Below are 19,991 nucleotides of genomic sequence, written 5' to 3'. Positions count from 1 at the left end.
GTTTGTTTTGATGTTTGTGTTGTTTTCTTGGAAAGCTAGCCATGCTCCTGTCAGGATTGCCACTGATATTACACTATGCTAACAGAAGGCTACAAGGGACCAGACTGTGTGCCAGCAGCACTTGCTTGCTGTGCCCTTCAGTACTTGGATGTGATGTGCTGGTTTTGTTTGGTTTTATATATATTCGTTTGTCCCTTAGTTAGGTAGCACATCTCTTTAAGTCGGCCCTTAAACCGATACTTTGGATGTGTTAAGCATGACTTTTTACTAAGAGGTAGTTCTGAAGTATTTTTTAGATAAGGACACACACACAACTAAATATTATTTGTCTTCTGCATGCACTCGAGCTCAGCACATGGTTTTTGTTTCCTGTGCAGTACTTTGGAAATGTATCTAATGTATCTAATAACTATATCTGGTTGTTTGCTTCAAATATGTGTATTAAAATTCACTTCTCTTAGGGACTCAGATTTCCCTATAGCACCCTTTAATGGCACTGGACAAATCCTAACTCATAGTATCGTTGGGATCTGTATTGACATTGAAGTATATAAGTGCATGATTAACACATGAGTGGCTGGTGATGTGTTCCGCTGTGAGAAAGACGAATGCTCTGACATTGACATTTGCAGTGACAAAATTTTAAACGCTGCAGTGGATATAGGTGTGAGCTGTGGAGTCTCTCACTCACTTGGCTAGTAAAGGACATCTCTGCCATCCTTCAGACAGGGGCACATTTGAGAGCTGGAATACCTGGCATCCTTACTTCATGCTCTTAAGTTGTATATTGCTAGTTACTCTACGCATCACATGGAAGTGTTAAGATTGCATAAAGTGCATCCATGCTTACATTGATAATTGGAATAAATCTCTGTCTAATATTTTGCCAGAAATTTCTTGAGAGTCTTGCATTGGTGCTTCATATATTTGTCACTAATTTTGATGGTCGTTTATTCCTAAGGGTTTGTTGCGAATTTATCAATATTTTTGCATGACAGGTCACAGTAATGAAAGGCAGTAGTAGGAATAAGGATCACGCAACAGAAGGTGAAGGAACTGGGAAGCGACCAAAAAGGAAGTGTCTTCAGTGGCATCCCCTGCTTGCCAAGAAACTCCTTGACTTCTCTGAGGAGGAAGAAGAGGAAGAAGAAGAGGAAGATATTGATAAGGTAGATTTAATTGGATACTTTGACCCAAGATGGTTAATGGTGGATCACATTCTCCCTAGCTGTGTTTTTATTTTGTCATCTTGTTCTCTTTAGTGAAGAAACTCAACCAATAAAAAGTGATGTGGTGCCTATAAGGCTGTAAAGGCAGGTAGTGACACAAGAAAGTGAATTGTTAATCATGCCTTTAAAATAGTGGGCAAATTTTTGTACACTGGAATAGTTTTATCTGCCTTGTTTTACTAATGTGTTGCGCATCCTTGTCTTGATTGCTCAAAGTGGGTTTTTGATGCGCTTTTTTTTTAATTGCTTATTTTAGAGATGAGGTTGGCTTGTGCTTGGTATTTGCTTTTAGTAGCTCTGAAGGGCATACCAAACTAAAAGTTTTCATTCTTCTTTTTTAAAGATTAAAAAGCTACAAAGATCAAAAGGGAAAAAGAAGGAAAAAGCTGTCCACAATTTTTACTGTATTTGCATGTGAAATTCGATTTATCCTCCAGAGTACTGAGTACACAGTGGAAATAATCTGTCTCTGGTTCGACACTTGGTATTTTGTTATTGTTCAGTGACGTTGACCTTACTCTGTTTTCATGCCATGTGGCACCTCATACTCTTCCAGTTAGACTCATTCACTGTAACAAGAAGTGGGAGCTGTTTATGCAGATGTGATGATTCCATCACATGGATAGCATTCATCTCTGTATCTCCTTGGTGCCTTCCTAAGGCTGGAATGGAAAGGTCACTGCTGAGGAGACTGTCTTGAGCCATACATTGATAAGAGAGGGTGACCTTGACAAGGATAAGCAAAAAGCCTGATACTCTGATGGTGCTTTCTGTTGACTTTATGGGTCCTTTCACAACGTGGTATAAAATAGCAGTGTCACAGTTAGGTAGGAGGTGGTTTTCTGTCTTATGCTGTGAGTTCTGTGGCTCATCCCTTGTAGGAATGATATGCTGGCCTGTAAGTGGAGATAGCACATTTTGGCAGTGTATTCTGTTGAGATTTGCCCTCTGCCTCTGCTGGGCAGCTTTATGGTGGCTGCACTACTGTGCTGCTCACGGGCTGAGCAGCGACCAGCAGGGGATGAGGAAACAACTGACAAACTAACAAACAGTTACCTGTTCCTCCTTGTGTGATCTGTAGTTGCAAACACAAATAATGAAGGTCCAAGCTAGCACTGCTTGCCTCATCCCAGTAAGATGATTTCTAGGTTGTCAGAAGGAGAGTAGGAAAGATCTCACCCTCCCGCCCCTTTAGGACTAGAGAACGGTCAGCTTAGAAATTGTTCCACTTGAAAGTTGGCATTAAGTCTTGCAGAGAGCATGAATGAACCTTGGACCATCCGGTGGGGAGGTTTGATGTAGAACTCTGCACTGTCTGGCTGGAACGGATGGCCTCTGGAGACAGCTGTGTGCGTCCACGCGCCCCTCCCTCACTCGCATGCGGCTCGCACGGTGTCAGCCCTTGCGCAAACGCGGATAACTGAGCTTACACCCCTTCCCTTTCGGTTCTGCCAGGTGCCGCTCCTTGGCCCTGATGGTTTAGAGCAGGATGCTGATGAGACTGAAGATGACGAGTCCTCAGAGCAGCGAGCTCGCCGACCAATGAATGCGTTTCTCTTGTTCTGCAAACGCCACCGCTCTCTTGTGCGGAAAGAACACCCTCGCCTCGATAATCGTGGCGCAACCAAGATCTTGGCTGATTGGTGGTCTGTTCTAGATCCAAAAGAAAAACAGAAATACACTGACATGGCCAAGGAGGTATGTTCTGTCTGAATGGTGGATGTAAAGGGAGTTCCTTACATATTTTGCTTCTTTTTCTCTTGTTTATTAAATGTTTTCTGTGGAATCTTTCTCTTCCCTCCGTTCCTCAGCTTCACCATGGGATTATAGTGCCCAGAGCAGGTGCTGTTCTTGCTTTAATTCACTTGATCCTTTGGGCCAGAGTGGAAGGCAACTGGTCTGTGTACACAAACTAACCTGGTTCCAGTAGTTGTTGCTATAAGTATATGCACTTTGTGAATTTATTGCCTGATAATTTCTGCAGTACAAGCATTAATAGAAGGATAGTGGTGGCCATTGTGAACAGTAACACAGAGTTCTGTGTCAGCTAACTAGTAACACTTAGCTGTGCATTAGGTATCGGTGATGCCAGCCACTGTAATACAGGTGAACCAAACCAAGGGCACAGTCAAGAAATGTAGTCCCTTTTTACCTTTGATGCTAATGAATGAAATGACTAGTGTTCTTTGAAGTACATTCCCCATTAACTGGTTTCTGAATACAGCAAGATTTGGTGAGTCCAATGCCAGATCAGAGAGCAGTGCCTAATCAGAGTCCATTAACCAGAGGCAAGGAAAGGAGATTTATCCCTGTGTTTCAAATAGAATCTTTATGTCAACTTAAAATTTAAATGAGCCTTTTGAAAAAATAGCTGTTTTGATAAGCTGTTGCCAAGAAGGCTGTGTTTATTGATAGCAGAGTGAGAAAGACACAGCCAGTTACTTAGGCTGATAACCTGACCCCAAAACAGATCCCTCTGATTACCTGTATGATACAGATTGTGCATAACCTTTGAATTCAATCTTAATAAAAATAAAAGTACACCAGTGAGAAGGAAAAACATCTCTCTCCTTTGTTGAGTAGGGTAGCACACTGTGGGAAGTGCAGGTAGCTGCGAAATGATAGGGAAAACTATTATCCGTGCCTGCCCTGGGATCTGGAGGTGCTGCTGTTAACAGGATGTTTGTCTGTGTTCAGTAGCTCATATGAGCATAGAAAAGTCCACAGGAAAAACAAGTATCTAGCATGGCAAGTCCTTTTTTAAGCAGAGTCTGTAGGACCTCTGGGAGTTCCTTATCTGTGGCGCAGAATTGAAACATTTGAGTCTCAGCTTTGTCCAGCCATTCCAGTTTTGTTCTCCATTCCCGCTTACAAATTAGTGATATTTCACCAAACGTCTGGAGAAAGTGCAATTAGAAGATTCAGTACAGATGATGAGAAAGGAAAAATGAGAATAAAGAAATAATTTTTGAAGAAACAAAGCTAATGTGACTGTTTTTCTTAGCCTTTTGTCTTGCTGAAGGAAACTTGTTCATTAAGAAAGAAAATAATTGCAGAACTTCTGTATAAAGTGACACATCTGAAACTATTAATCATATTGTTACAGAAATCATTGTTCCTGTAGTGTTTTTCTCTTTTTTGGCATGAAGAACAAATTGAATATTCAATGTCAAAGCGGAACAATAAATCTAAGTAGTTTACATCATTATAAGTAGTTCTAAGAATGGGTAGAAGAGAGATAGTGTATCATTTTTATTCTTTAAACAGCATATGTTACAGCAATAATTAGCAGCTATAATGTGCTATTGAATCCATTTGGGCCTTCACCAACAAGCCTATTTGGTATGCGTGGATCAGTTGTTTTATTGTAACACTTTTCACAGAACCACAGAGTGGTTGGGATTGAAAGGGGCCTCTGGAGATCATCTTGTCCAACCCACTGCTCAAGCAGGTTCACCTAGAGCAGGTTGCACAGGTTCACCTGTAGGTAGGCTTACTGCTGTCAAAAAGAGGTTAATGTCAACTTTAGTGAGAACCACCTGTTGGTACTTTTTCCTAGAGAGAATTTTAAAATCAAGAAGGTGAGTACCTTTGGACGAAGATAAAAATACTGTTGTACCAGTGATCTATTTGAGTACCTGTAAAAGCTCACTGAGATTTAGAGATACAGTGAGTAAACTTCTGTTACTTAAATGTAGCTTTTCAGTGTCTTTTGACTTCCATATTTCACTGCGCAGCCTGTAGCCGCTGTCCTGGCAGGACACAGATTTCCCAGAGAGCTCTCTATCATATCTGCTATCCCCACAATGTGGCTTGTATACCGAGTATCCAAACCACTCTTTCAGAGACAGAGGTGCACCGTACAGAACTGGTCTACCTCCTGCAGTGGCTACAGTCTCTGCTCTTCTGTGGTCTCTGGAATTTTTTTTTTTTTTTACTACTCGTTGCTGTAGCTCCCAAACTCATTTCGGTTAGATCACATGTCATGTCAGAAGCTTTCAGTTTCTTACCTGCTTACTACTAGCGGTGGTATTACCTCAGCAGTAAGTCAGTCAAGGCACTTGTATATTTATTTACATATGTCTAGCTGTATGCAAGGTCTCACATTTTGGAAGATAGTGAGGCACCCAGACTTTTTACCAGCTGGAATTATGAGAAGTTTCCTAGCAGACTGGACATCTGTTCCTGGCTCCCACTGAGAGGCTCATCAGGTCTCCAGTTCATTCAGGCACTGTAGAAAATCTCATTATGTACCTGTCTGCACCTTGGGGTACTTTAATTATCTGGAAAAACTGGCCCCAAACTCCTTACATTTTCCATCACGTGGTTTATGGCCTCTTGTACTAACAACTGCCCTGAAGACCTGGTGCTGCACCTGCAAAGCTTGATGTCTGCTTTTGCTGGTTTTATCTTTATGAGGAGGCTTTCTGTTTCTATCCTTTAGACTTCCTAGAGCAGTTTAAATTTGAAAGTTTCACTGTCTAGGATATAAGCCCAATAGCTGATACATACTCAAAAAGATACACACTCAGAAGTGTTGCTCTACTTTTTAGCATTTTCTTCCACTGAGGGAAATTAATCTGGCCACTCAAAAAAATGCACCAGCATTTTTATTCACTTCAGTAATAAGGGTAGTGTTCTTCTGTTAACTCTTACAGAACTTCCTGGGAATGTTCAGCTGCCTTAGAAACTATTTGTTGAGATTGTTACTGTTCAAGCCCTATTCCATTGCTAGAAGACACTTCATTTTTAAATATGTCTCTGCATCAGCATGATCCAGGCAGTCAGGATTGTTTCCTGTAGGGAGCAGCCTGATAAATGTGATTAGACATTGGAGTGGGCTGCTCCAGAATGTGGTGGAGTCATCATCCCCGAAGGTGTTTTTAAGGAAAGACTGGACATGGCTCTGAGTGCCATGGTGTAGTTAGCAAGGTGTGTTGGTCTGTAGGCTGAACTCAGTGATCTCAGAGGTCTTTTCCAACCTCACCGATGGTGCGATTCTGCTGCCATTCAGTGGCTGAGCTGAACGCTTCTCCCTGCTGGTCCTTGGCCCGTGGTGTCTCAGGTCCATCCAGTCAGCCAGACTGGGAGCTTGCTGGCCTTGCAGTGCCACTGCTTTGGCAGCTGCCTCAGGGTGGGAGGGGACAAATGTCCTGGCTTGTTGGCTGGAGTTTGACAAGTCCACTGGCTGACGTATGGACTGTAGTGTGTGTAATGCGAACCCTGCATCCTTCAGAAGTGGAAAATGGAGCGCTGTATTTTCTGGGGAATTTTTTTTTTTATGCTAGGTCTCTGGGATTCATGTGACATTTAATAGCATACATTTAAAATTAAGCATGTGCTAACAGCTAGCCTGAGTGTAGCTGGAATCCACTTGTGAGCTCCTGTTCCTACCACAAGTAGAGGAAGCAAATCTTTTTTTATTTGGTGATGAAAGCAACTTGGGGAGTTTTAACCTCAGTTCTGAAGTGGCACTGATCCTGCTGCATAACATAACATTCTCCAAGCTTTCACAAAACAGAAATAAGACATCAGGCCAATCCCACAAACACATCTTGTTCTATTTCTTACCTGAAACTTCAGAACATGACCCTGCTGAGCATTCCCTGCCATTTGTTGTGGAAAACAAAGTGGTGTCTTTGTGTTCCAGGTTAGGTACTTAATGTTTGGTGTTGTTTTTTTTTTTTTCCTTTGGTTGGTTTGGTTTGCTTGTGTTTGGGGGTTTTTTAAATCAGTTTTAGACATCTGTTTAATCTGGCTGTATTAAGTTGCTTTACTGCAGTTAAAGCGAGGAAAGCAGTAGACTCCACTATTGTCTTTGACCTTTTCTTGTTACCATGTAGCTCATTTAAGTTATCTTCTCATGACCCAGTAAGCAAAATCTGTTTGTTTTAGGCCTTGGTCTGGTAGTCACAAAAGTCAATACCAAAAGGGTTTTTAATATTTGGATCAGGCCCTATATGCATTTACAAAAAGTACTTCTTGGTCATTGTTTAACTTTTTAAATTTTCTGGTTTTTTGTCTTATGTGTTGAAACTGAGCAGTTCCAATGAGTTGTCCTCCCTCAGTTTGTTCCCTTCCCTTCAGAAACTGCAGTTAATGTTCACTTCTTGGCTTTGCAGAGGAGAAAAAAAAAAAAAAAAAAGACATTAATAGACCAGCTCACTTGAATTGCTCTTGTTGAAAACTGATTAAGAGCTTATTGCAGCCTCGTCTCACAAATGGCATGCATTCTAGTTCTCATTTGATGGGCAGCCTGTCGGCTTGTCAAATTACTCAATAGAATAATTCAATTACTCAAAGCAGCATTGCTGATATGAAGAGCTTACGTAGCTCATTGCTAGCGACTGTGCTTTTTACTCTGCAGGCTGGAAACATGATTTGTGAGTGGGCTGTGGCTTTAACAATGGGAAGCAAAGCTGCTTTGTCGTGTATTTCCTTTCCTCCTCTTCCCTTACCCTCCCCTTCCTTATCCCTTCCCTCCACCAGGCTATTTTTGTGGTATACTGAGCTCCCAAAGCAAACTGAGGGAAAGGGAAAAGGAGTGAGGTGAGCACTGTCTCAGACCTTACTTTGCAGATTTAATACATACACCCTATTCAGAAAATACAGTGTGTATGTGGGTCAGTGATCCCTGCAGATTTTTATTATTTATAGCCATTGCTATAAATACAAGACTTCACACAACAGGGTTCACACAGTGCTGTGTTTCCTGCAAACCGAAAGGTTTTTATCTGTGCTACGGTCTGGAGGTAGCAAGTGCCAGCTCAAAGGTGAAGACAGAAATGAAAGCGAGCAGTGCATGTGCAATGGTGACCCTGCTACAAGGCAGACTGTTGAGCTGGGAAAACGCTGTAGTGACTCTAGCAGAGGACAAGGCTTGCAGTGCTATTTCTGTATATGATGGCCAGGGGAATTTTTTTTCCTGTGTTTCTCTTGATGCATGTGCATGAGACATAGGTGCTGCTCCGTGCCATGACTGGGACTGATGGCAGCTGTGTGGGTGGGAACACATAATCACAGAACAAGCTTCCTGCATCTGCCCTGCCATGTACTTCCAAGCACAAAGCCGCTCCTGTGGTCTTTGCTGCCGCTGAGAGCTGCCCGGTCATGAAGGGGTGTTGGGTTCCTTCTCCCTGTGGGTGAGCTGAGCGCTGGTACTGGCTGGGTAGGCTCCCGCAGCAGCAAGTGCTGTACACCCCTATCAGTTGTTAGGCAAACATCTGCAGCTGGAATGTGTGGCATGTTCCTCTGATTTGCCAGGTCTCAGCCTTGCATAGCAACACGTGTAAAATACTGAAATGCAGTCTTTCTGGGACTGTTAACAAATCTTGGTTTAACGTGGGCAGTAAAGTTCTCGGAAAACGGTGTTTTGTTTCGTGAATAAAATAGATCCTGGTCCTTTCCCCCATCCCCCAAACTGGGATCCGGACCCTTTCCTCCACCCTGCCATGTGTAGTTTGGCTTCCTTTGTTTTGCTGCCTCATACCAAAAACACAGCAGACAACTGAGATGTGTGCTGGGTGCTCAAGGCCAAAGAATGTTTTAAACGGTCACAGTTTGTTTTATGCAGCCATACAGCATGGTACATTTTGGAAGGAGCACTGGGATGGTGTATCACAAGATACTGAATATGACATCATACTGTTTGCAATTTGTTTTCGGTGCCTGGTTTGGGAAACCATATACTCAAATATTATAAAGCAGAACTATTAGAGATGAGTACAAAGCATCATGCTTCATTTATTGCTAAATGTGTGTTTTTATTTAATTTAAACTAGAAAGTAAACCTGCAAAGAGTTCAAGCATCAGAGCACGAGCATACAAGCACTGGGGAGCAGCTTGCAGGATCAGAACTTCAGCCTGCTCTGGATAATAGACCCTCAGGAGAGGAAAGAGAAAATCCACTTTTATAGATACAACTCTCCTTATCTTAATATTTCTTAGCAAATTGTGTTGGCAGCTGGACTCTAAGCATGTGATTAAACTGTTAAAAAATCAAGATATTTAAGGATTAGTTACTATATCACATCCTCTTATGTGCAGTATGCTCTGTTACCCTGTGTAGAGTATAATGTAATGACTGATAATTTCTGTTTTCTTTTCTAGTACAAGGATGCATTTATGAAAGCAAACCCTGGGTACAAGTGGTGCCCCACAACCAACAAACCTGTGAAAACCCAGGCATCGAGTGTTACAAACAGGAAGAAACTATGGGCCATTGCATCAGACTCTGCAAAAGACTTACCAAGCCCAAAGAAAGTAACCAAAAGTGAAGAAATGCCACAACTTAACTTTGGGATGGCAGGTGAGATTTCCATCCATGGTACTCAGCTGTAGCATCCTCATTTTGTCTGGGGATGTGATACTGAAACTGAATTGGGATATCTGTTTTCTTTACTACACACGGTACTGTAATGTCCCAGATTAACTTGCCAAAACTGTAGTTAAACCTCTGTGTAACAGTTTTCTAGAATTTTCTGTAGTGCATTATTTATTTTCAAGAGTCAAGTCCACATTTGAGGCATCCTAACTTACACCCCCTGTACGGCCCAGATTTGATGGATTTTCAATTCCAGTTTGTCTGCTGTTAGAGACTTCTATTCACTGGTCAAAAAGGAAGGTGCTGATTGTGTGTATTCTGTTTCTCTGTCATAGAATGCTTTACTGTTTTTAGTAATTTACTGTTTGAAAAAATAATTTACAGGTGTCTCAAGTTGGATATGTTAATACTCTTGTGTACCAGTGGGGCTAACACTTTTGTATTTAAATCAAGAGAAGCATAATTTAATTTCACTTAAATGTGCTCTTTTGCCCATTATATCTTGGAGGAGCAAATTCTAAACTTCTAAACATTTGAAGAAAAAAAAAAAAGAAATATGTGAAAAAGTGTAGGTGGAGTGCCTGAACTAATGAAAAGCAGATAATCTCTCACTGATATCCATAAATAGCAAAACTGTTGTAATCATGACCTTGAAATACAGGGACATTAATGTTAAATACTAGCAGCTTAAGAACCTAGCGGTCAAGGTTTAAAAAAAAACATTCCCAATTACTTGCCTTTTTTTTTTTCTTCCTTTCTTGTTTAAAGTTTCAGATGTGTCAGTATTTATAAAAATAAAAACTCTGTCCTATGCTTCCTGGTTTATGAAAGGTGTCTAGCAGATAGGACTTCTCTGCTTAGAGAGATTGTGAGCTGGAGAGTAGAAAATAGTTTTATGGAACAAGTACAAAAGAATGAAATGGGATAAAGAGGCATGTATACCTTAGTGTAGTGGTATGAAATTTCCTGTAATGCAATTTCTTCTGGCTTTTAAGGAACTGTGAAATGTGATCAAAATAAAAGTGTTTCATTCTGCGTGGTTCTGGTATATGGGAGAGCAGTTCCAAAAATCATAAGCACCTACAGACCATTCTGCTTTTGCTTTTAGAGGAATCATTTCTGTGCTCCTTAAACATTTATTGGTTTAACACAAAGAACAGTTAACAAGCTTTAATCTACCTCTCATCCATCCCCCAGTGCTCCTGCTGCAGCCTAATGTCAAGTTTTTGAGTACAGAGGTCTTGAATCAACACCTGTCAGAGTAGGGGACAGAGAAATTAAGAATTAATTAGAAACTAATCCGTTGGTTCATCTATAGAGCCATTCATTTCTGAAGAAAGTCCTTTAGCATTAGTGATAGTTTGGGGATTTTTTTTCCTGCAGGTTGAGGCAATGAGCATAGTATTTCATAAGGATCTTGCTCCAGTCCTCATGCTGGTGAAGGCTGGCAATATCTTGGGTATAAGAATAGCTAATAAAATAAAGACAGCTTCTGACAGAGATGTTAGCAGCATCCACATCATGACAAGTGTGTCGTGCCAAATGGATTATTGCTTTGTCAGCTATATACCAGTTCATGTTAAATATATTTATTGTGCTCTTCTCTGCTTGACTTCACATGATAGTTCAATTGAGCTCTCACTCTTCCACCTAGTACAATCCCTTTAAAATCCAGGCTGTATGCTAGCTGACAAACTGAAATGTAGCTGAACCACCTCATAAACACTTTTACCTTTGCAATGCCACTGATTCACTTGTGTCTTCAAGGCAAGTAACTTCCTCAGGACAGGGTTTATACAAGTCTAGAATCATGCCAGGAAATTTGTTGGTCATTGCTAATCATGTTTTGATTGCTTTTTGTGTATTATTTTTTAATTTGGAAAATCTAATATGTAGAGAGTAAGGTCTTTGTTTTTCTAAGTCCCACCCAGGCTGTTTCTGTCCTTCTTTTGGCTTTACAAGAGTAACCATGCCACATTTAAGTCTGTCACGCTGACCTACCATTATGTCAAAAAGCTGAGGTGTGACACAAGCTTTGGGCTTCTGACCTGCAGACTCAACTAGTGGTGCCCTTGATCATCCCTCCTGGAAGCTGTAATTGAGCATGTTTTTCTCATGATATGCTTCACCTGTGTAGGGCAAAGAACACTGCTATTTGCAAAAGCTTTGCCGTACAAACGTGTGAGTTTCCCAGTATATGCATATTTTTGCTTCAGAAGAAAACCATCCATGCCAAAATCCTTTTTGGTGAGGCAAAGGCTGGAAGAAAGACACTTCTAGAGTAGGCTATATCCCTATGGAAACACAGTTTCTGTTTTTTAGAAAGAATTATGCACCCAGGTAAGGGTTGAAGCTGGTTCCTGCTGGGCTTCTTCCTGCTTAGTGCTTTCTCAGTTTGTTGTTTCCTCTGACTGAGAAATGGCTGTGATGAACAAGCCAGCCTGCTGAGTCTGTAACCAGCCCAGTACTAACAAAGTATGTCATTCCCAAACAGAGAGATGGTTTGAAGTTTCATCAGTATTAAAAGCTGTTGAGAAAGTCACGAATCGCCTGCCATTCTGCAAGTCAAATGTGTGTGCTATTTTCCCTGTACTGTTGATTTAAGAATAAATGCTGTAAAATACTCCTTAAAATTCTTCCTCTTAGCAGTAAGCTCCTAGTGCCAGAAGAGAAACATTATTGTGCTGAGAAGGCACTATAAGCATATGGCAGTGTTTGGAAATGTACATTTTGTCTTCCCTTAGGTGAAGTTATTTTGTAATTGGAAACCTTAGTGGAAGGATTTTGGTTTTTATCATGAGCCGACATCTAAGCATCAACCCTCTGCTACAGCTGCAGCATAAGTGTTCAAGTTGTTTAAGCATCACATTAAACTCCTATTTCTAATTCAGCTTTTCTTTTTTCTTTCCCCTTAATTTTTATGTTTAAATAAACAGTTTAAGTATATGCTTATCTGGGGAGAAAAACACTAAACCACACTTCTGTCTTTGTTTCTCTTGTGATAAGCTACTTAATTGAAAAGCAAAAAGATAATCAGAAGAGGGGCAAGAATTTTACAGTCATGGACTGGGTGTTTTGGAGCTGGCCAAAACTGGGGAGGGGGGAAAAGGACCAACAGGTAATGAAAATAAAGCACTAGAGAGCGGCTGGGAGTCATCAAGGTGATGCAGCATAAGAAAGTGCTGTACTGCAGTTTGTCAGGCAGAGTGTTTTCAGGAACCCCCTCATCTGATGTGCTTGCACTTGCTGGTCATCCATATACAAGAAAGATGAGCTACACCTGAGATAACTGCAGAGGAGAGCTATAGGAATTGCTGAAAAGATGGGAGATGGGTGTGCTTAATGACATTGGGAGATTTTTGATTGTTTAGACCAGGAAAACAAGTGGAAGAAGAGTAGGACAAGTCCTGTAAATGCAGAAAAGGGCAATACTGTTTAGGGAAACAGTTACTAATCCTAGAGATGTGGGTACCAGAAAAAACATGTACTACCTGGCCCTGAGTACATTTAAGCTAAAACCTGGAAGAAAGCCCTTAGTGCTTAGAAGATTTGAATCCTGCAAATGCCTTCTAAAGGGAGTAGAGAAAGTGGGAAGCAACCAGCCAAGGCCTTACTGTTTAATATGGGGCTCAATAAGTTTATGGTGGGCCTGGAGATCTCCTCCTCTCCGCTTCCTCCAAATTAAGGAATGAATGGTTTCTGATCGACTGCTTGAATGGCAAAAAGTGCTGTTGCTGATGGGATCACTTCACTTATGAATTGTGCTTAGATCTTTACTGGCCCTTGACATTTTCTGTGTCTCTTCTTGTTACTAGATCCTACACTTCTGGTAGTGCCTTGTCTCTTCAAAGAAGTGTGGGGGTTTTTTTCCCCCTTTTTGTATTTAAAAAGGCAAACTACTTTTAAAAAGCCAAAACCCCTGACATGTTTTCTATGTGTTTATTGGTGAAGGAAAATTTCAATTCCAGTTGAATATTTGGTTTGAAGCTAGGTGCTATTTAGGATGCCTATATAATGTTATTTAATAATAAGCCACTCTTCTATCCTGTGAAGGTAGTGAATGAGGTAGTGAATGAGCCTGGTGTATTTATATTGTTTTCTTCTGTTTCTATTTAATGCCCTTCTAAAAGACTATTGAAAAAACTTAACCTTTGGAATGTCAGTGAGAGATGCTGTGTGCAGGAAAACTTTGGGCAGCATCTGTGGTATTGAATTAACCAGCATTGATGAGTGTTTCCATGAATTGGATCATGATCTGTAGCACTAAACCGTTTGGAGGTTCACAGGTACAGCTTTGGCCCACGTCAGCTGAAAAGATCAAAAAATTCCACTCACATTGCGGCTGTTGTATGAGGCATTTGGCCACTGCCTGTCTCCCTGTCTCTACGTGACACTGTTAAATCAGGAGCCTGCGTTGCTCCCAAGGCAGTCTCCCAAAATCAGACAATTAGTCTTCACAGTGATGAAGAGCAACCACTGTTCGGAGTGGAAAAGCTACTGCATGAGTAACGCAGTGTCAGAGTTTATTGCTTTCACTTCTTGTCATTTCCTGAGCTCCTGAGGTGCAGGAAGACTGGAGGGGGAAAGCTGTCAGTATCAAATACTTGGATAAAGAACATTTATATCTCCATTTTACATTCCTCAGTTATATATTGTATTGGCAGGGCAACAAGTAGGCAGGCAGCTTGCCTGGCCAGTGCTCGTGCTGTTCTGGCTTCATGCTTCAGAGCTGTCAGGCTGGCACTTTTCACCACTAAATACAGCTCTAAATTAAAAGAGAAACAAGAATAAAAATTTTGCTTCAGAGCTTGATCATGTTGTTTTGTTCCATCCTTTTATTTGTTGGGTCGCCAGGGAAGGAACTGCTCCCTTGTAAGGAGCATCCACCAACTTACAAACCTGTTCATTATTAGAGCATCTTTGCATATATTTATGTATGAGATCATTACAGTTGCTGTTTTAAAGATATTCATCTCTGCAGTACATAAAACCTTTGGCAGTAGAATTGTAAATCCATGCAATGGGGTGTTAAGCACACAAATCCAATTAAATCCTTCAAACAGCTTTGAAAGCCTTCCCAGAGGGTACAGAAATGGTTATTTGTGATTCTCTTGAACTGCCTTTTATGGCAGCTTGCTGAGAGTGTCTGTGACAAGTAGTCATCTGGGGCTTTAGTGGTGTAAGTGGTAGGTTTTTTAAACAAACAAATGAATCGACTTAAGATTGTTTTACTCTTAACAGATCCTACACAAATGGGAGGCCTGAGTATGCTGCTTCTAGCAGGGGAACATGCACTTACTGCACAAGAGGTAAGGAGCTCTCTTCTTTCCCTCACCACAAGCTCTCCGTTTAAGGGGCTTGTAAGAGGAATATTTGACCAGTAGGGAAGGAAAGTTAGGATGCATCTCAGGTAACCTCAGCTGGGGATGTAGAGGTTGAGCACGGTTTAGTATTAGCTCTGCTGATACTTCTGCACACCAGTCAAGCCTGGCCCATGAAGAGACATTGTCAGAGGTAAAAGGGTTGAAATACAGTGACTTTGTTAACAAGCAGGTGGTTTGCAAGCTTTTCTGGGCAAGGATTTTATATGCTTGTGCAGTGCCTCAGCAACTGGCCTTGGCACTAGCAGATAAATAAACAATTTCTTACAAAGAAGTCATTGCCTATGCATTCTGAAACCATGCAAGTGCTAACAGGTAATTGAAGTATTGCAGTCTGCTCCTATTCACGAAATCCTTACGTCTAAAAAGAAGTTTGTAGTTCAGTTGGCGTCACAAAAGTGTTCTTTGTTTTTACAAAGGGGTCTAGTAAGTGTTTGTGCATATCTTCAGTAGTGCAGAGATCTCTGATCTTTCTGATTATTAATATCATCTGGTTTTTAGGCCAACTTTGAAAATTACTCAAAAGGTGGCTTCTTATTGGGTACAATAAGTAGTCACTGCCATAGATCCCTAGCTCTAGGAAAGAGCTCTCTTTTGTAGTTGTTTTTAATAGAGAGGAAGAGTAATAATTAACGTAATCTATTCCTATATAATCTATATGTGTAGTGCATTTGAGATGTGTTGCTCCTGTACTGCCAGGACTCCTCAATGCTTTGCAGACCGGTTTTAACCATGGAAGTTTTGTGCTGTGGGGGTACTGGCCTTCTGTGCTGCAGCATGAAAAATAAGAAATACTCAAGCCAAGTTGACAGAGAAGTGAAAAGAAATACAATATTTTGTGGTAAAATTATACTGTCCTGTACTTCTCAAACTTGTAATCTCAGCTTGGAGCGTAGAAGCTGCTTTTATTATGTTGTTACATTTAAATGTGAGGGAAGGTATATTGTAGTCAAAGCTACTGCATTCCTTTAAAAAGGGTCTTTGCTGTGACCTTGAGAGCTGAGGTGCCTTGATTTAACAAAACTCTCAGTAGTATGATTTCAGATGGTAGTACAGGAAAAAAAATCTACATGTAGATTTGGAGTTAAATCAGAAAGCATGTTACGTGGTTGTTTTAGTGCATGGAGGTTCTTTTAATCAGAACTTTTTTATTTTGATCAAAAGATACGCTTCCCATGTGCCTCAATAAATCCCATTTTTCCTGACAGAAGTGTGCAATGTGACTTGTGATGAAATATTCACTTTATGTATAAACTACGCTGTACTCTTCTGGGCCTGTAGTCTTCTTTTGAAACCTGGCCCTCCACATCAAAAAGTAAGCTGCTTTCCCCCAGAATGTAGAGCAAAATAATTGTCATAAATACAGCCTAGACAAAACTAGTTGGGGGACCGTTAGAATCGTGATGAGCCATAATTTAGCCCACACTTACTAATGAGCTACTGTGTTTTAATTGTCCTACCCTATCTGACAAGTGGTTAAGGGACAGAGCACTTTCCCAGGAAACTGCGCATCTTTGATTCTCTTTGTGGGTCCCCGTTGTAAAATACCTCCTGCAGATCAACTGGTGTGATTGGTATTCTTAGAGGGACTGAACAAAGGTGAGTCCTCCTCATTGCCTTTTAGCAGCAGTTAAGTCTCCAGCTGTGTGTCCAGGTGCTGAGAGACTTCCTCAGTTTCTGTTGTGTGGCAGCCCTGCTGTGTCTTCCATTTTTCCTTTATTTTCATATGTTTCAGTGGTGAATAGATACAGGGCAAATATTTCTTAGCCATGTGTTTCTCAAATGCAGTAATGATCCTAAACTCATTTAGACTTGAATAACTGAACAGCTTTTCTGTCTTCCCACCCTCAGGTGTGCAGACAGAAGAGATGTACGTTGGTCATCTTTGCATACCATTAGGAGAATCTGTGGTTGGGTTTCCATGCTTAGGGTCTCACACTTCAAGCAGCACCTGGGAGCTTAGCACCTAGAACATGCTAGGAGATGGTATGACAGACTCAGAAAGCAGATCAAGAATTCGTTGTAGAGCTGGGAAGCTGCTTTGCTCTTCAGTGGAGAGGAGTCACCTGTGTTTTATTAGTTGGTATCCACATGGGAGAGAATATGGTGTACTAAAGTGACTACAGAGTAGTGAGAGGTTCAGAAGTTGCTTTATTATGGAGAAAATAGGTATTTTTATATGCACATGAGTATATAAATACACATTATGCTTCTAAAGCCCTAAGCATTTCTGTTCTTTATAAAAGGACAGACAGTGTCATATTTTAAAGAATGCTATAAATTATAACATGTAGTGTAAATTTTTACGTTAATTATAACATGTAGTCTAAATCATTAAAGTGTGTGTCTACACTTAAGATACATGTACACATACATGTTTCTTGAACTGGAGATCTGCCAGGCACAGGATTACCTGTCAACCTGCATATCGACTGCTGTGTGTGTATATGATTATGCAGCCTTGGGTGGCCTTGTAAGCACAGATGTTCCGTACTCTTACAATCTTAAAGTTGTTAGTGGAGGGGTGGGCAGCACTGGCACGGCGTTGCTCGGCACTTGAGAGAGGATGAAGGACGTTGTACTTAGAGGTCTGTTAATCCAGTGAAAAATATTCAACACCTGCTGATGTTCTGCCAAGTGTATGCTAAATGAATGGATAGGGGTTTTTCAAGTGGGGTGTTCAATCTTCAAGTTGCCAGAAGCCCATATGTCAGGTAACCAAGTGGCCTGCAGGCAGGAGGATGAGAAGAGGCACAACCGTCATATTTCAAAATTGTTTTGAGGCTTCAGTTGCCATCCCTGTGTGTTGCCAGTATGTTCCCATTTTTGCAAATTTTTGTTATAGAGAGTTTTCTCTTCTGGTAACAGAATTCATTGTTGGTGGATGATGGATTTCTAGGCAGCAGCTGGAGTTACTAAGCAGATCGGCAAGAGAAGCTACAGACCTTACAGGCGGGTCAGCAAAGGACATGGATATTTGGGTGCTTTCCTCAGTTACACAAGACAGGGGTGTGTGAGCATGTTTTATTGAACGCCTGAGCAGAGATGCCGGACGGGTCTGCTCCGGCTGCTGCGATTTTGCCAGGCAAAGGCTGGTCCTCGCCGTAGGTTATTTGGCAGCAAGGCTGAAGCTGGGTGAGCGGCGCTCCTTGCTCGCCCGCTCACCTCCCAGCTCCTCTCCCTTACTCGTCCATCAGGCCCTTTCCTTGCCTTACAGCAGCACCTAGTGGACTCTCTGTAGCTTACTGCCCAGAAATCCCGAAATCCGGAGCGTCCCCGGAGCCTGCCTGTCTCCCAGCGCTAACGCCTCGCACCGCTCAGAGCGTGCCTGTCCCAGGGGTTTTCCGCCGCCCTTGTTGGCTGTGATCGTTTTAGAGCAGCTTAGGATAACCTACAGGGAAAGGAAGGCCTGTGGTTTCCTTCTTTTTGAGAGCAAAGGCTGTCTTGCATGTGATGCAGGGTGTGTGCAAAGTGTGAATCAGAAGTGAAAAATCTCTCAGTGCAGCTTAAAGGAAGGCTGGGAGGAAGAAACAGGAGAAGTGGGATGTTGAGGACATTTTGTAGAGCGGGAAATGAGATGTATAAAATGAGCCTATCTGTGCATCTGTTCCCTCTGGTAATTATTTTTATGCTTTGATCAGCTTCAGCCTGGCAAAGGTTAGAAGTCCTAGAGATAAGTTTCCCATAGATCAAGAATGTTTGGGGAGTAGCAGAGTAGAAGAAGCTCATATTAGTTCTCTGCCAGGTAAAGGCAACAGCATTAAGTTTTTTAAGAGTAGCAGGAACTGACAGGAAAAGCATGGTGGTTCTAACCACAAATCTCCACTGAGTTACTGAGCACCAACAATCTGTCCTCTGCTCACAGAACTGTGGAGAATTGGGCTTCACACCTCCCCTAGCAAGTGGTTCTTGTACCACCGGGTGTGCAAGCTGTGCCCAGCCCCCGAGGCAGCAAGAAGGCTCTTGCTGAGTGTCTGACAGCACCCATGTTACGGGGGCTGAGCTGGGATAGCCCCTCTTGGAAGGGCACTGCCACTCCAGCATGGTGCTCCTGGGGTCCGTGGCTCAATCGCTCCAAACTCAGAGCTGAGCGGTGTAAGGCAGCTGGTTGAACTGCAGAAAATGCGGGAAACAAGTCCAAATTTTGGTTATTCCATTAAGAATCCCACCAGCACAGTCACCTAAAATAACCAAACGAGTGCTCAGACGTGCAAGCAGCGACCTTACATATTTACACCTCTGCAGAGTCGCAGACCTTCGGAGATGGGTCATTCAAAAGCAGCAAGATGCTTTCCTGGTATAGGCCAGACTACTGTTGAGGCAGACAACTTAAAAAGATTATATAGAAAGATGATACAAGTCAGTAATAAACATTACATCAGTGAAAACAGTGGCACAACCTACTAAAAAGGCAGAAGGTGGACATTAAAAATACATTCTTTATTAGCCCTTTGGGTTGCTGTACTCCCATAGTACACTGATAAAACATCCTGCTCAGTGTTTAATAAATATGGTGCAAATACAGATCGCAGCAGTCACTGTTGCTGCTCGGTTTTATGGCAAGGAAGACACAAATTTGTTTGTGTATGTAAGCAAACTGTCACGTTGGTATTATTTCCCCTTGGCCTGCAAATCACTACACTTGGATTTAGTGTTTCCAGGGGAGCATGGGTAGCAGATTCCTGAAAGCAAATTCTGCTGTTGCTATTGCAGTGCTTCAGGATCTCAGACAAACAGCAGCAGGAGCAGCAGGGCTAGGTGCACGTGCTGCATGCCTGTGTGTGCTGTGGGGCTTTGTGCTTACTAACAACAGGTGCAGTCAGTAGCTAAATCTCACCAGTAAAAGCTATTGGCTTACTTGTTTAGGTAATGAATAAGAAGAAGCCCCACGTTTAGTTTTGAATCTTTTAAATAAACTGAATTTTTTAGGGGAAAAAAAGTTGTTGGGAAAAAAATTCCATCCTGTTACTCTTTCTAAAATCTTACGTACCCTCCTTTTTTTTCCTGTTTCTTACAAACCATGCTACATACCTTATTTTGTACTAACAGTACCTCATT

The 19,991-nt window shown here is 41.7% G+C and overlaps 1 protein-coding gene across 20 annotated transcripts in view; it reads left to right on the top strand.

Annotated features, from left to right (window-relative positions):
- BBX (BBX high mobility group box domain containing) overlaps positions 1-19,991 on the top strand; it is a 141,024-nt gene that overhangs the window by 75,753 nt on the left and 45,280 nt on the right. For 17 of the 20 annotated variants that reach the window (XM_040054298.2, XM_040054320.2, XM_040054329.2 and 14 more), the window contains 4 exons: positions 999-1,169; positions 2,685-2,927; positions 9,339-9,537; positions 14,794-14,861. In XM_040054298.2, the coding sequence (XP_039910232.1) occupies positions 1,008-1,169; positions 2,685-2,927; positions 9,339-9,537; positions 14,794-14,861 (672 nt within the window). In that variant the 5' untranslated portion in view covers positions 999-1,007. Of the gene's footprint in view, positions 1-998; positions 1,170-2,684; positions 2,928-8,900; positions 8,985-9,338; positions 9,538-14,793; positions 14,862-19,991 lie in introns of those variants that run through there. The other 3 variants (XM_040054363.1, XM_040054342.1, XM_040054336.2) reach the window with 2 other exon arrangements.

The sequence above is a fragment of the Hirundo rustica genome, chromosome 2, assembly GCF_015227805.2.
Source record: "Hirundo rustica isolate bHirRus1 chromosome 2, bHirRus1.pri.v3, whole genome shotgun sequence".
NCBI lineage: Eukaryota > Metazoa > Chordata > Aves > Passeriformes > Hirundinidae > Hirundo > Hirundo rustica.
Note: the sequence above shows the minus strand (reverse complement) of the source record. Positions and strands in the feature narration are given on the sequence as shown.